Below are 16,990 nucleotides of genomic sequence, written 5' to 3' on the forward strand. Positions count from 1 at the left end.
TGCTTATATATCCAGGAATGGGATTGCCAGCTCATATGGCAACTTTATTTTTAGTTTTTTGAGGAACCTCCATACTGTTTTCCATAGTGGCTGCGCCACTTTACATTTCCATCAACAGTGTAGGAGGGTTCTCTTTCTCTATGCCCTCTCCAGCATTCATTACTTGTAAACTTCTGGATGATGGCCATTCTGACCAGTGTGACGTGATGCTTCATGGTGGTTCTGATTTGCATTTCTCTAATAATTAGCAACATTGAGCATCTTTCACATGCCTGTTGGCCATCTGTAAGTCTTTCTTGGGGAAACATCTATTTATATCTCCTGCCCATTTTTTGATTGGGTTATTCTTATTATTTTGAATATTGACTTATATGAGCTGTTTGTATATTTTGGAAATTGAGCCCTTGTTGGTTGCATCATTTGCAAATATTTTCTCCCATTCCATACATTGTCTTTTTGTTTAGTTTATGGTTTTCTTTGCTGTGCAAAAACTTTTAAGTTTGAGTTGGTCTCATTTGTTGATTTTCACTTTTATTTCTTTTGCTTTGAGAGACTGGTCTAGATATTTATTCTCAAAGGGCTGTTGTGAGTTTGTGTCCCTCAAAAGAGGCGTTGATGTCCTAACAACCCTCAGTACCTGGGAATGTGACCTGATTTGGAAATAGGATCTTCGCAGATGTAATCAAGCTTTAGATAAGGTTGTAGTGCAGTACGGGCTTCCCAGGTGGCGCCAGTGGTAAAGAACCTGCCTGCCAATGCAGGTGACATAAGAGATATGAGTTTGATCCCTAGGTTGGGAAGATCCCCTGGAGGAGGGCATGGCAATCCATTCCAGTATGCCTGCCTGGAGAATCCCATGGACAGAGGAGCCTGGTGGGCTACAGTCCATGGGGTTGCAAAGAGTTGGACATGACTGAAGCCACTTAGCATGCGTGCGTATTGGAGTCAGATGGGCCTAATCCAATGACTGGTGTTCTTCTAAGAAGGAAATTTGGATAAAGACGTACAGAGAAGATGTTCAGACAGAAAGGAAGAAACCATGTGGAAACACAGACCCATAGGGAGGACGGCTTTGGGACCGCAGATGCGGAGAGCACAGGGATGAAGCGGTGTGGGAAGCCCGTGTGGCCACCGCTTTCCTTGTCCTGATGCCAAGGCCGAGGCCCAACACAGCTGCGGACCTGGCCTTCCCAGGTAGGGGAGTGAGGAACTGCATTCAGATGCAGGCTCTATTCCTCCCAGAGCCACGTCCTCAGGGTGCTTTATGCTTCAAAAAGTTATTAAGGAGAAAGTTGGGGAAGAGACGTCACGTGCATCATCGTATTTATTTCCAAGGTCCGTGCTTGCTCCTGAGGTTAAGAGGTAGTGACAGAGATGTTTATATCAGAGAAAGTGGCCAGGACAAAGCTCCAACCTGAGTGCTCAGGAATAGAAGGCCAACAGCTCGCTCCAAACATCCCTGCTTCTTCTCCAGCTTGGGTTTTTTTTTTTTTTTTAATGAGAACTCAAGTCCCAACAGAAAACAGCTTCCATCATCCAACAGAGCAGAGAAAAACATCACAGGGAGCTGCTCATTATAGGATTTTAAAAGGTCACGCAATTCCACTTTTCCTGTATTAAAATGGCAGCACGCACGCACAATCCCACAGCTGTAGTTACGTGCCAACAACACTGGCTTGGACTCGGGTGGGAAGAGTTGTTTGTTTTTTTTTTTTAATTTAAAATTGATTCTTGCTGCCCCATAAAACATACATTTATTCTGCAGTGCCTCGATTCGAAGAGAGTCTACTACAGTGAGTCAGAGATTCTTCTCATTTCAATACCATTTAGGGCATTTTAGTTCTAAAAATCAGGACTGACCGGAAAGGTTCTCCAAATGAGGATTTTTAAAGCACTCTACTTGCCACTCTCAGAAATCATTACTGAACACATCTCCCCGTTTCCCCTCGAAATTGGCATTTTTCTCGACATTCCTTGCAGACGGCGGAGAGCAAACGCTCTAACAAAGAACCCTTCCCTGGCTGGGCGCTAACACGTCTTCTCCTTTGTCTGGGGCTTTAGGAAAAACCGTGCACTCCTTAGATCAGGCAACCATTCTGGGAGAGATGTATGGCTTAGGAAGTTGAGTCCTTATTGGTGAATAAATCTTAATCCGGTTTGTTGGCTAATTACATTCGCGGGAAGGTGGTTCCGCAGGGCCGCCCAGCAGGAAGGATTAAGCCCCCCGTCTCCGGTGGCACAGGGTTAAGCTCTGGGTTTGTAATGACTGAGTAATGAGACCCGCTCTCGGCGGACTCCTGGCATCCATCGATCAGGTTTCCCTTCTGCCGAGACAATGCCAGAAGTGGGCCCAGCAGTTAATTATGGGAAAGGTCAAAGGTCATGCAAAACCAACACAAATCTATATACTTTTTCATTCCTAACAGCACACAATGACCATGGCTCAGCCAGAGGGTGGGAAGGTCCTCCCCCCAGCCAACCCATGATCCAAGGTAACCATGGGGTTGAGCTGTGGGCTGACCTCTCCCAGTGGCCTGCACGGCTTCGGGCTTGCACGTTTTTGCTCATGCTGTTTTCCTCTGCCCAGAGCTCACAGACACCCACGCCCTTCCACAGACCGAGCCTCCACATCACTGCCCGCTCTGAACTCTTGCAAATTGCCTGGCAGCCGGCGGGGGGCGGGGGTCGGGCACTTCTCCCCACCTTCTGGGCCCTGCGGCTCCCTGAAAGGACACTGTCATTCCTGTCACTTGCTCTGTATGTGTCCTTCGAGGCTGTGACTTCCATGGGGCAAGAACCATGTCCTGTTGAGCTGCAGGTTCAGCAGTAGCAGCGTGTCTCCCCAAAGTCTGCTTGGCATTGAATGAATGAGTAGCCATCTCGACTGAAGCCCCCACGGACGTATGAGGCTGCATGCAGGCCCTTGGCTATGAGCACCCTAAGAAGTAGGTATGAACATCTTTATTTGATAGCAGAGAAACCAAGGCTCAGAGGTGTTGCCGCCCTGCCTGAGGTCACACAGCTAATACAAGGGGGGCCAGGAAGTGGGCCAGGCCATCAGACTTTGGAGAATGCTTTCTCAGTCACAAAGGGCTACGTTCTGTAGGCTTCCATTTATATGACGTCTGCAGAAGAGCCAAAGTATTGAGACAGAAAGCAGATTAGTGGTTTCTGGGGGCTGGGAAGCTGGGGAGTGATGCCTAAAGGGTACAGCGTTTCTTTTTGGAGTAATGAAAAGTAATCAAAATAAATTTGATGTGGGTGATGGGTGCACGAGTCTGTAAATATACTAAAAGGCACTGAATTGTATTCTTTAAGTGGGTGATGGTATAGTACATGGATCATATCTCATTAACGCTGTTTTTCTCAGTTAATGCTGTCAGTGATCTCGTACATCGTGCTGGGGAGCAGACACTCACTGTGAACTGACATCGAGTGTCCTCTGCTCAGTGTGGGCTCACGGTGAGCTTTGTGGCTCGCAAATATCAGGCTGGGACTTGCCTACTGAACCCCAAGGGCCAGTTAATTACTCCCTTTCTCCCTCCCAAACCCTCTAGCGCACTGTTCCCAAGTTCTGACATCAGGCCTAGCGGATGCCCAAGCAACCTGGATGATGGGGAGCAGCCTTCTCAGAGTGTTCAAGATGGGAATGAGGGGCTGCCAGCTCAGAGCTGAGGCTCCCGCTGCTCCCTTGCCAATCAGAAGCACAGTCATTCTCCCACTCCGTTACCAAAAAGGCAGGGGGGACGCCCCAGACCCTGAGACTTCAGGCTCTGAGGGGGTGCTCCACAGACCCAACCCGTGAACTCAACAGAAGGATGGTCAGAAATACAGTTGCCCAAAAGCCTGAGCCACCACTTGGAACGGGCAGGCTGGGGTCCTAGAGCTTCTCCAGTGCACCCCTGGGTTTGATAAAGGGTTACCTGAACCCAGAGAGGGGGACTGAAGAGCTGACCATATCAGCAGGTTGGGGCTGAACCCGAGACCCACAGCTCAGGCTTCTCCCCCTAAGCCCACAGGCTGCCCTCTGGGCTCCAGAGGCTCAGGAGCTGGCCTGGTGCACTTTGATTTTACTCTCTTTCTCTCCAGGTCCCCTGTGGAGTTGCTCCCTAATTGTCATGCCAATAACGGCAAGGGTGACTGCCTACCGTCTTCTAACGGCCCACAGCTAAACTCTTACTATAGCCAAACAGGAAGGGCTTCACTCTCTCCATCACAGAAAGAGACACCGAGGCTCAGAGAACTGAAGGGACGTGCGCTAGATCACGCACTTAGTAAGTGGCAAAGCCAAGACTGGAAGCCAGGCAGGCTGGCGGCAGACTCCACCATCCTAACCTTGACACAGCCACCTGGAGAGTCCCCCACGCTTCAGTGAATAGGGAGCCAGGGCCCATGGTCCTCACTAGGGATCAAGCCATCTCTCCGACTTCTGCCCTCTTATTCTAGCACCTTCCTGTCCTCAGCCAGACCCTGGCCATGAGGAGCTGCCAGTCTAGACAGGAAGGATGACACAGACACGGATGAACACATCTCATGCAAGGACAGCCTTGCCGCCCCCCCCCCGGCCCCCCCCCCACTCTGGTCTGGCCAGGCCTGCCCGTGGGGCTGTCAGTGCCCACAGTCCTGCCAGAGCCCCCTGGAACCCTCACAGACTGAGCCCGAACTGGGCGCCATCGTAGCAAGGGGCACCCTAAAGACAGAGCTGCCCACTGTGGAGCTCAAAAGAGGCCTGAGTTTGCGGTCAGCACACTAAGGCCCCCGGAGAAGGAAATGGCAACCCACTCCAGTATTCTTGCCTGGAGAATCCCATGGACAGAGGAGCCTGGCAGGCCATGGTGCACAGGGTGGCAGAGTCGGACACGACTGAAGCGACTAAGCACGCACTCTAAGGCCCAAGAGGTCCACAGACCTGCCCAAGGTCACAGAGGCGGGCACCCAGGTCTCCACGGACCTATATCCAGCCCTACTCCCCTCGACTCAAAGGGCAGGAGGTCCAGACAGAGGTGGGGGGCGGGGAGAGGGGTCTCTGGGAGAGGGTAGTGCCTCTGGGCGCCCCCGGAGGGAGCAGAGGCTGAGCCGCAGCAGCCGTGTTATTAACAGGGCAGCAAGTCCACGCCAGCCAGCTGGGGTTTTCCCCTCTCTCCTCCCAGAGGCTGCAGCCCTGGCCCATCTGGAAGACCCCCTCCAAGCACCCCTCCAAGACCCCCTGACCTTGCCTGCACACACGAGCCCTCCAGCCCTCTTTGTCTCAAGGCCTTTGGGGAAGGCCACCATCCACTTCAGTAGCATTCAAAGGCCAACAAGGCCCGTGGTTTATTTTCTTAGAAATAATGGTTTTTGCTGGTTAGCATTCCTCGGATGGAAAAACAAATACAGCCACTGTAATAAGAAGCGGCCAAGAGGAGGCTAGAGGGCCTAGAGGAAGGGACGGAAGGAGGCCTACTGCCCTGGGGTGGTGGGGGAGTGCTCAGAGATGGGGTGGGGGTGGGGGCAGAGGCCCTCTAACCCTAGGAGAAATGGGGATTTAGAGAAAAAAGAAAGCTCGATCGCAGGCATTCTCGCCTACAGCCAGGCGGCTGTCCCTCCCCCAACTCCCACTCAGCGGCCACTGGGTGAGACAGGTGCCCCCCATCCCACACGATGGGAGGACGGCTGTCACCTGCTGCACTCACCGAGCCGGCAGGGATAAAATCAGACCTTGGCATCCTTGCGACAGATGCGTTCGGGGACCATTTGAGCCGGAAGGAGTGTCAGAGACCCCCTCTGCCTTCCTAACTTAGCCCAGATGACCGCCTCTCCAGGGAGTCTTTTCAGACTTACCCCTCCCCAAGCAGTGCTGGCCCTTGTCCTTCTCGCCCTGCTGAGTTTGGTCTGTATTTCCACGGCTGTACTTTCCACGCCCTGTTAACAATCATGTCTTTCCCCATCTGTCTCTCCCCTGAATGGGGAGATCGGGAAAACAGGTTGTAGCCCCAGCCCCAAGCTTGGCACAGAGTAGGTGCTCAGTGAACAGTCTCCATCCTGAACTGAATCTGGTCCAGTGGACACATTCTACACCCGGGCAAACCGAGGCTTACGGAGGCAAACGCCTCCATGCTTCGATGCCAACGATACAAGCTCTTAACTCCCCTGCCCCCTACACAAAATGGACCAGGGCTCCAAGAAGCCTCAGCTCCGCAGCAGATCTGGGACCAGTTGCAAGCCACGCTGCCTAATTGCTAGCTGACAGCAGCTTGGAATTTTAAGTCACATCCGATTTCTTCCTGCCCGCTGGTCTGCCGGACTCCAGCGCTTTCATCTTCAGCAGGGCACACGTTAGCATGCATAATTGCACGTTTTAAGACTCGGAGAAGAATTTCCCCTCCTCCCGCCCTCCCAGCCCACCTCTGAACTGCCTTTGCTGGCCTCCCAAAAAGCAGAATTGTATCTGGAGTTTCAGGAAAGAGTGTAATAATGATGAAAATGATTTAATAAGGTCATAGACATTATTTCCTCAGAAGGCCAATTGGTCTCAAGGGTTTTTTTTTTTTTTTTTTCTGATGTTAAACTAAATGGATCACTGGGTGTGTTATTAAGAGTTTTGTTAAAACACTTAATAGCATGGCCTGTAATCTACCTAACTTTGGTGACTGACAAGTAGGCCCCGAGGATATAAAATTCAGGAAGTGACTATTTACATGCATTACTTACATGCTAATTTTGTGATCTCCGATGCCCATAAGGCTGTCATTTTTTTCCTTTTCACAGAAAACGGAAAATAGTAATATATTTGATATACTGTGGCCAAAACAAAAAGCTATTTCCCCCAAGAGTTTTAATTATGACGTTTTGGAAAAGGTCCGAGTTGGAACTTGCAAGTGGAAGAAAGCACTTGAATAAAGGGTTTAAAAAATTAAGTACACATAGAAGGGGCGATGTGCACTGCTGTTGCAGACTAAACAGTGATTATCAGGAGGGTCTCAGTTATTTAAACAAGCCATTTGAGGGTGGTTTGCTCCATGTTTGGGACCTGGTCCTGATTATAAACGAGAGCTTTTCATTAAGATTAGCAAGACCCAATTCAAGCTATAATTTGGTCCTTTTCCTTAGCACATGTCTATGAAAACAAAGCAATTAAGGTTAAATGAGCTGAAGCATTTAAAGGGACTGAAATGCCCCCTCCTCACCCCCAGCCTGCCCCCTCGACAGAAGGAGTACAAACAGGTCCGACTAATTCAGACCAGGAGGCCAGCGCAGGGCTGGCCCTGGCAGCTCCCTGAAGGTCCATGCACAGGGTGCCCAGTGAGGGGCCGGGGAATGCAGCAGCTCAGCTAAATGAAGAAGGATGGGGAAACAGAATGTGCAAAGGCCCTGGAGTAGGAAGGAGCTGGTAAACTGGAGGAACTATAAAAGGACAGTGATGCTGGGGGGAGGTTAGGGAGAAAAAGATGCAGAGAATGACTGGATTCAAAGTGGTTAGTTAGCTGAGGAGTATCTCCAGTGGTCCAGGCTCATGAGGCCTGGCTCAGAAGAGCTGACGGAGGCAAGGGGAGGTGTTAAAAGGTCTCTGCAGCCCCCCTAACACTCCATAGCTAAGGCTGTTGGGGGCCCAGGCCACTGCTGGGACCTCATGGCTGACCGGGATCATAGTCTAGGCCCTTCTGTCCCTCAGCTGGGTGACCTGGTGAGAGACTAACCTTCCTGGGCCCAATTTCCTCAACCTAATTCTGCCACTGGTCCCATCAGACATCTGTGGACTAGACCTCGCCCCTTTCCAGACTTGGCTTCTTCATCCATAAAACCTTCAAAGTGTGGGAGGCTCTAGGAAACCTTTCTTGATCCCCCTCAGACATGGACAATAGTCACTCACCTCATCCACCAGTGCCAGCTCTAGGCCCAAGCCTAAATGAAGTCACACAGGTCATGGCAACCCAGTGTGACAGGAACTCCAAAGGAGTGATGCTCATTGGTGACAGCTGACCTGTTTGGGGCAGCTGGGAAGGCTTCCTGGAGGAGGCGACCGCTGCAACTCATCTATCCACCAATTCACCCAACAGATGTCTCCCAATCCCTGTGCCAGGCCTGGTGTTGGGTTCTAGGCATCAGAGCTGAAAGGTAACAGACCCTGACCCTGAGGAGCCCACATTTCAGGAGGAGACCTGGGAACCATTAAGCCAGCGTGAAGTGGGCTAAACAGAGGTTGTGTGGGGCTGGCATAGGCAACAAAGAGGGGCACTCATCTACAAAACTCGGGGGCTGCCTTAGAGGCCCTTTAAAGCTCATTCCAACTCTGCATGTCCGTGAACTCACCTCGAGTGACTTCAGACACTGTCAAGATGAGAACCATCGAGCAAACACTGGTTTATCCTCAGCCTTGCTCAGGGTCTTTCCCAGCTGTCTGAGACCCCTCAGTCTGCCTACAGCAAGCCACTTGCCGGCAGTTAGCTGACCACATGTGACTCCAGGCTGCTTCCTGGACACACACATCACCATCATCACACGTGCACGTGACCACATGGCAAGATGGCCTTGAATGCGCAGTGAGAAGCCGGCCCCGGGTCTGGTTGCTTCAGGCACCGGGTTTGCTAAAAGGTTTTCCTCCGGCAGCAGGCGTTTCAAGGCAACACAGTTACGGGGTTCAGTCAGACCCACTTGGGGAGGCAGAGAGCAGTCACAGGCTGACCTCTTCCTGTGAAGAGTGAGGAAGGCTGTGGAAGGCGCCTTCTCTGGGCTTGCTAAGACCCTGTCCTCTCTGTTTACCACAGTAAACAGCAAAATCTTTCAGATATCTAGGACAAGGGAACTCATTTCTTCCCAAACTCCAGCGTCAGCCTCTGCACACCCCACATCAGCTCAGGACCCGCAGATGAAGGGGCCCAGGGAGGGAAAGCAGGTTTGATTGATGTCTGCTACAGGAGAAAGAGGCAGCAAACTGTCTGCCACGCCTGAGGTTTAGTGCACCCAAAATTATTCTGGGCATGAAAAATGGGACCTTTGGGACCCCACGGACTGTAGCCCTTGAGGCTCCTCCGTCCATGGGATTAATCTTAACCCAGGCAAGATTACTGGAGCGGGTTACCATTTCCTCCTCCAAGGGCTCTTCCTGACTCAGGGATCGAATCTGTGTCTCTATGTCTCCTGCTTTGGCAGGCGGGTTCTTTACCACTAGCGCCACCTGGGAAGCCCCCATTTACACCATGGAAACCAGCAGATGGTACCTGACAGAGCTCTGATGATGACGATGGGAGCAGATGACAGTGATGACAACAACACGGGTAACAGTACTACCCCCTGTGTCCTGAGTACCTACTGTATGCTGAGTGCCCACTGTCAACCAGACACTGAGGTTGCCAGGGCTCTGGCCCCTACACTAGGGGTCTCCAACCTCCGGGATCAAATGCCTGATGACTGCAGGTGATGTAATAATGATAGAAGCAAAGTGCACAATAAGTGCAACGTGTTTGGATCATCCCGAAACCATCCCTCCCCGGTCCATGGAAAAGCTGTCTTCCGTGAAACTGGGCCCTGGGGCCAGAAAGGCTGGGGACAGCTGATGATCTCATTCAGTCTTCAGGAGGCCTGAAGACAGATTAGGATTTAGCCAGGGCATAAAAGGAGGGAAAGAAGCTCCATGAAGGGGAAACATCTGAGCTGGGTCTCAGAAACACGACTGGCCTGGTGTGTGTATGTGTGGCCAGGGCACAAGGGCATCCGCGCTTCAGATGAGGCCAGAGGCCAGAGCAGGCTGGAGAGACTGAAGCACACTCACAGCTTTGTTCTTTTTCATCCTCATACTGGGGCCATCAGGCCCCCAGAGCCAGTGACCGTGACCCCCACCCTGGGGGGTTCCACTTGAGCAGAGTGTGAAGCTAAGCTGGACTCTGCAGGACTTCCGGGCAACAGGTAGGACACAAAACATGGGCGTCCTGGGCAAGGGACAGTGGGGGGCGGGAGGGGGCGGCCCTCAGGAGCTGGGCTGGAGGAGGAACAGGCTGGGTCAGTGGCTTCCACTGGTGGAGACGGGGGTCACCTTGGGAACCCCCGGCCAGAGGGCAGAGCACAAGATAAGAAGAAAACAGCGTCTCACGTGCGCCAGCCGGAACCACCAAGCTCCTGTCCAGGCCTAACAGCAGCCGGCCTGCGCTATCTGCCTCCAGCCTGGCCTCCTTCCAGAGGTCTGTGGATAGGCGCCAGCTCCCTGCTCTGGCTTCTGGGCCTCAAGCAAGGCTAGGGCTGTGGCCAAACCAGGCACGATCCAGGACAGGGTCATCTATCTGGCACTCAGCCTTAAGTAGATGCCCAACAAATGAGATGGATCAACAATACCAGCGTCCTGAGGAGGCACAGCCATATTTCTTACAAAACCTAGCTCCTATAAAAACCTAGGGGCAGGCACCCACCTTGCTTACCTGACACAAGTCTCACGCTTTGAAAATGGAAGCTGGCAGGGCTCGGGGAGAAGGCAATGAGATGACAGAGAGCTTTGGGCAGGAATTAAGGGGCTTGGGTATGAGTCCCAGCCGTGCCCTTGTGAAACAGGGTTGGGGGGGGCACTTTGCAGAAGTGATTTCTCCAATCAGAGCCTCAGTTTTCCTCATCTGTGAAGTGGGGACAGACAGGGAAGCCTTGGATCCTGATTCTCAACCAGAGTTGCACATCAGTCTTGGAAGAGAGCTGTCTCTGGCCCCCTGATGCTAGGTCCAGTGCCAGACCCACGGAGGCAGAATGACCACACAGACCCTCCTGGACAAATGCTCCCAAAGGCTCTGTCTGGCTTGGGAAGTCCCCTCCAAAGACAGCCAAGAGTGCTCTTGCCTCCGACTTTCAGGCTGCCAGGGAGGCGGTTTCTAGGCCCATACGCTCAAACCAGCATCCCAGGTGCAGCGAAGGAAGGCTGGATAGACAGACAGGTAGCACCAGTCTCTGCCCACGCCCGTATCATCGACACAAGAGACCTGAGCCAGCCCCACAGCTGCTGTGGCTGCTCCTGTGAAGTTCCCTTGTGGAAGCTACACAGGATATTCAGGTAACTTTGGATTTGAAACTAGGGAGCTTGGGGTCTTTCTATACAGTTCATGGGGTTCTCACAGCTAGCATACTGGAGTGGTTTGCCATTCCCTCCGGGGTGACAGAGGATGAGATGGTTGGACGGTATCACCGACTCAATGGACATGAATTGAGCAAACTCCAGGAGATGGTGAGGGATCAGCAGAGGCCTGGCGTGCTGCAGTCCACTGGGTCTCGAAGAGTCTGACACGGCTTGGCAACTGAACAACAACCACCACCACCGTGGGGGTCACCCCAGGGCTCTACCCCATATATATCCGGTCAGGGACAGATGGACAAATATACCATCCAGTGCTCCACCTCAATTTCTTATTAAATTGAAACCCCAAAGTTTCAAACTCAGGGAGACTTAAATACTCCTTGACCTCCAAAGGAAGCAGCCCAGGTTCTGGGGCAGCCTGCAGCCTCCCTGCCAGGGCTGACCGAGGCCACCCCCAAGGGCCGTGGGGGCTGAGGGTCTGGCCTGAGGGCTGGGCCGGGCTCACCTTCACACTGCCGGCCTTCCCCCTTGTAGCCTGGCTTGCAGAGGCATTTGTAGGACTTGGGTGTGTTCTGACAGATGGCATCAATGTGGCAGTCGTCCGTGCCCTCCGAGCACTCGTCCACATCGACGGCCCCTGCTGGGATAGGAGAACAATGGGTGAGGTGTGGCCGGGACGTGGGCAGCCAGTGTGGGGCAGGGAGTTCCTTTTGCCTCCTGCCCCACCATGGTGCCTGGGGTAGTTAACAGGAAGAGCTGTCACATGACCACCCGGTGTGACAGGTGGTGCCTGGTAGCATCTTTGGGGCGGCTGCTCTGCGCCAGGTGCCAGTCTTGTTTATTTTCACAATGATTCCATTAGGTAGAGTTATCGTTCCCATTACAAAGCTGAGAAAGCGGAGGCTTAGGAACATAGGACTTCCCTGGTGGCTCAGTTGGTTAAAGAATCCACCTGCAATGCAGGAGACCTGGGTTCGATCCCTGGGTTGGGAAGATCCCCTGCAGAAGGGAAAGTCTCCCCACTCCAGTATTCTGGTCTGGAGAAGTCCATGGGGTCACAGAGGTCGACATGGTTGAGCAACGTTCACGTTTCACTTTAGGAACACAGAGAGGAAAAGCGTCTCTCTCTGCATGTCTTGCTCTCCCCACAAGCATCTCTCTAACCCTCCTCCACCCTCCTATTCTAGAATTTAGAGCCAGAAGGGTCCTCAGAGGAATTTAAATCCATCCCATTTGGGTCGAAGATGGGGAAACAGAGGCTAGCGTGGCGCAGTGAATGGGGGCTAAGCCAGCAGGCCCACATGGCAGATCTGAAACACGGGCCCCACCCAGCCCCTAGGATGTGGAAATAAAGGATTCTTTTCTAAAAAAAAAAAAAAAAAATTATTTGGCGGTGCCGGGTCTTAGTGGTGGCACACGGGATCTTTGATCTTCATTTAGCATGTGGGATCTTTAGTTGAGGCAGAAGTGAAGTTGCTCAGTCATGTCCAACTCCTTGCAACTTCATGAACTGTAGCCTACAAGGCTCCTCTGTCCATGGAATTTTCCAGGCAAGAGTACTGGAGTGGGTTGCCATTTCCTTCTCCATTAGTTGAGGCATGTGGGATCTAATTCCCTGACAGGGATCAAACCTGGGCCCCCTGCGTTGGGAGGCCAGAGTCTTGGCCACTGGATCGCCAGGGAAGTCCCTGAAGGATTCTTCCCCTGGCCTCCATGCCACCAGACTAGAGCGTCCCAGTGGTGGACCCATTCTGTCAGTTGGGCTAACCTGGCTCACGGATGCATCCAGTCTCCCTGTCCTCTCTCTTCTCCACCTCGGAAATCTAGGTTTGAACCTGGTTCTCATACTCTGACTTTCAAACTCAAGTTAAGTTTAGGTTATGAGGGTTCCTGTCAGTCCCTACCGCCTTCCCTCCATATACACTATCAGTCTGGAATCGCTGTTGAGCAAATAATGTAAAATAGATTGTGTGCATCTGTATATACACTTCTCTCTCTCCCTCTCTCTCACACACACACAGCTCAGGCAGCAGGAAGACCCTCAGAGCACAGGATAATGCAGCCAGAAGAACCTTAGCTATAATCTAGGTTCACTCCTCAGGTTACAAATGAGGAAACTGAGGCCCAGAGAAGCCTGCTGACGGTCAGGAGCTCATTAGGAGCAGAGACTGGACTCTGACTCAGGATCAGCAGGTCCAGGACCTTTCCACATGACATGTTCCTTCAGCCTGCTATGAATAGAGTACAGATGGACGACAGACAGACAGAAGGACCCAGAGGGGAGCACAAGGAACTCTCAGTAGCTACGGCGAGGGCCATCACCCAGGGGCAAGCCTGGGGAACTCCTGGAATGCCCTCCTCTCTTCATGCCTCTGCTTCACCCTAGCCCATCTGGCCCTCAAGAATGTCCACTCTGAATTACTGCTCTGGCTGGCCTCTGGGTTCTAAATCTGCATGGGGAGTTCTCTCTAAGAGAACCACTCCCCTCCAGGGCTGTTCCTCCCCAAGGCTCCAGCCAGCCCCTAAAGGGAGGCATCAAAAAGAAATACAACAGAAGTACCTCCCTACACACACACACACACACACACACACACACACACACAGAGCAGGTGGCATCCTTTCTCAGAGTGGTTGTATCTGCTCAGGTCAGCAGCCCACCCTCTACAGCTGCCCTAAGGATGGTGGATCAGGGGCCAGGAGGCAGTCAGCGTAGAGCAAAGCCAGTCATCAGATGGCCAGGGGCCAGGAGGAACATCAGGCCAGTGGACCATCCCCTTCTGGAGAACTGGCCACAGTGGGAGCCCCGAGAGGGGTGGCATAGCCTCAAGGGCAGGAAGCCAGAGACTAGAGATCCGCACGTTCCAGGGGAGAGGCCAGGGCCACTTCTAAGACACGGCCAGATGGGGCAATGGACCACACTTACAGCTCTTCCCACTTCTCAGGGGTCAAACCGCCTGGGGCTCTCGGGTCCCCATGCCTCCAATCTCACACCTAGGCAGGTGTCCTCGTGGGATGAAAATGGATGGATGTTAGCCAAGGGGCAGTAGGGGCACCTCCCAACACATTTTTTTTAATTGCAGTTTTTTTTTTTTACCAAAAAACCCTTTATTTGGGGGTGTCGTACCCTGTAGCATGTGGGATATTAGTTCCCTCAAGAGGGATCAGGGATTGAACTCAATCCCCAGCATTGGCAGTGCAGAGCCTTTACTGGATTGCCAGGGAAGTCTCCCAACATGCTTTTTAAACGTCTTTAGGTGGGGGCTGGGGAGAGGGCAGAGAAGTTGGAGGAGAGAGGGAGAGGACACACAGGCCAGGGGTTCCTGCAATTTCCCTGGCCCCAGTCCTGGCCTGGACAGCCCAGCCCAGCCCTCCCCTCCCATCACAGGTGCTTGCTCTGACATGAGTTGTCTCAGAGCAGCACAGCGCTTGCTTGGATGGGGGGTGAGGACAGATAAAGCGGACAGACAGAGAGAGGAAGACAAGCACATACAGGAGCAAGCCAACGGGGCTGAAGGAACTCAGAGACCAGGAGAGATACCCACAGACACGTGGGGATGTGGCAGCGGGCCCTTGGGGCAGTTTCGCTTGGGGCCACCGGGGGAGAGAACAGCTCCGCTTCGATTGTGGAATAGTTTCAAAGGCCCGGCATCCTCACTCTGGGGTTAACTCCCAGGAATAGACTTCCTGCCGCCAGACACAGACCTGAGGGAGCCCGGCAGCGGGCGCAGCCAGGGGACCTCAGGGCAGTCGGGCAGAGCGCGGCAGGGTCTCTCCTCTCTGAGGACCAAAAGAAGGGCAGCTCCTCTGAGGGACAGGGTCAGAGGTGGGAGGGGAGAATGTGTCTTCAGCTTTGTGGAAGACACCCGAGAGAGCAGGAGGGAAGGGGAGGTGTGCCCAGGTCCCTTGAAATCTGTGGGGAACCCGGACCTCACCTCTGCTGCCTGGCCACCTACCCATCCCCAACCGCCAGAGTCTCCTGCCTGTCTCTGGTGGACCCCCTCAGGGTGTTCCATCTCCCCACCCTCTGGCTCCAAGCATTTCCTTTACTCCGTGTCTGTTCTTCAGTCCTCCCCCTCCTGTCTGTCCATCTGTCCACCGCCTTCCAGCCATCTCATCCTTCCCTCCTTCCCTGGGTCTGGCTGGCTCCCTCCCCCGTCCCCCGCCCTTCCCCCTTTCTCGGGCCCCCCCTGGCCGCACCTCTCTTTCCCTCTCTTCCCATCCCTTCCTCCCGCCCGCCTTCACATCTCCCTCTTTTGATCTTTTTCCTTCCAGATGCTCATCTGCCTCCTGCCTACTCCCTTGGGTTTCTTCCTTGCCCGCTTCGGTCTTTCTGGTCTCTACTCTTCCAGTCCGTCCTTCTCCGGGATTTTGTTCCCTGCGTCCTTTTGTGTACCTCCGTCTCTGTCCGTCTGTCTCTCCGTTTCCCACATCCTCCTTCTCTTTCTCTCGGGGTCGGTCCTCTTTCCCTTGCTCACCTCCTCGGGGGTCTCCCCTCCCAGCCTCCCTTCTTCCCTGGGAAGGGGGGAGCTCCCGTCCGGCTTGGGGGGGGGGTCCCCACTCCCTCCCGCCCTTGGGCGGTGCGCCGGGGCAGGCGGAGGAGCCCCTCGGCAGGCGGAGGAGCCCCTCGGCGGGCCGTCGTGCTTTCTTTCTTCCTCCCGGCTTCACACGCCACCCCCCGCCCCAGCTCCCCCGGGGCCTCGGCCACCCTCCTCCCTGCTCCGGCCCCGCTGCGCTCCGGGAGCCCCCAGGCCGGTCCGGGCAGCGCGGAGGGGGCGCTCCGCGGCCGGCCCCAGAAGTTACTTTGCAGAATCAGGGCGGGGCTGCAGCCCTCCCGACGGCGCGTGGCTAGGGGCCCGCCCGGGACCCCGCCGCCCACCGGGTCGGGGCTTACCTGGGAGCCCGCTGCCCACCGCCAGCCGCCCGCACGCGCCCAGGGCGAGCAGCACACACAAGTGCCAGCGCACGGCCGCCGCGCCCATGCTCACTGCGGGCCGGGCCGGGCCGGGTCGAGCCGGGCCGGGCCGGGCGTGCGGGGCGTGCGGGGCGCGGGGACCCCCACCGACCGGCGGCTCGCCGAGCGCTCCCAGCTGCAGGCTCCGCGGCCAGCGCTCCGGCTCCCGGCCTCCGAGCCGGCGCGACTGACGAGGTGACAGCCTCGCGCTCATTGGCCCGCTGCCGCCGGGGGCGGGGCTCCACGCGCCACCGCCCAATGGGCGCCGGCCGCCGGCCTGGGGGGAGGGGCGGGAGTCCGGGGGAGCCCCCCTCCTCTCCCGGCCGGCGGCAGGTGGGGGGTAGGGGCCCAGATCGCCGGGCCGCCGGGCGCAAGGTCTAGGCCGGGCCGGAGCCGCCTCTGAGGCTGCTCCCTCCCTCTGCCCCCGGCTCCTGGGTCCCGCCATGTCCGTCGAGGGTGGCCGCTCCTTAGGGGGCAGCACCCATTTACCAACACGCGCGCGCGCGCGCAAACACACACACACACACACTCTGGGGAGGGGAGGGGAGCCTGCCCACCGGCCCTGGAGGTCGAGAAAGGCCCCGGAGGCATCCATTTGTATCGAAGAAACGCAGACCGCTCGAAGCAGAATTGCCCTTTCATCCATTCCCTAAGTGTTTATTGAGCACCTACTGTGTGCGACTTCCCTGGTAGCTCCGACGGTAAAAGAGTCTGCCTACCATGCGGGAGACCGGGGTTCGATCCCTGGGTCAGGAAGATTCCCCTGGAGGAGGAAATGGAACCCACTCCAGTATTCTTGCCTGGAGAATCCAATGGACAGAGGAACCTAGTAAGCTAACAGTCCGTGGGGTCACAAAGAGTCCCACACGACTGACCGACTTCGCTTTCACTGTGCGCCCAGCACTGGCAAGGCAGCCTCAAAGAAGACAGCCAGGAAACATTTTGAAGATCGTTTTCACATTTACGTTCAAAACAAATCAACTTTTTCCCCTCCCCAAAGGACAATGGCCTAT

General features: G+C 54.6%; 1 protein-coding gene across 5 annotated transcripts in view; it reads right to left on the reverse strand.

Moving 5' to 3' along the window:
* SCUBE1 (signal peptide, CUB domain and EGF like domain containing 1) overlaps positions 1–16,224 on the reverse strand; it is a 129,113-nt gene extending 112,889 nt beyond the window's left edge. For 3 of the 5 annotated variants that reach the window (XM_042247849.2, XM_042247850.2, XM_042247847.2), the window contains exons 1-2: positions 15,918–16,224; positions 11,532–11,666 (exon numbers count right to left, since the gene is read on the reverse strand). In XM_042247849.2, coding sequence (XP_042103783.2) covers positions 11,532–11,666; positions 15,918–16,191 — 409 coding nt within the window. In that variant the 5' untranslated portion in view covers positions 16,192–16,224. The remainder of the gene's footprint in view (positions 1–11,531; positions 11,667–15,917) is intronic. The other 2 variants (XM_027966005.3, XM_042247848.2) reach the window with 1 other exon arrangement.
* Between the last annotated feature and the right edge of the window lie 766 nt (positions 16,225–16,990).

Source organism: Ovis aries, chromosome 3, assembly GCF_016772045.2.
Source record: "Ovis aries strain OAR_USU_Benz2616 breed Rambouillet chromosome 3, ARS-UI_Ramb_v3.0, whole genome shotgun sequence".
In the NCBI taxonomy this organism is placed as follows: Eukaryota; Metazoa; Chordata; class Mammalia; order Artiodactyla; family Bovidae; genus Ovis; species Ovis aries.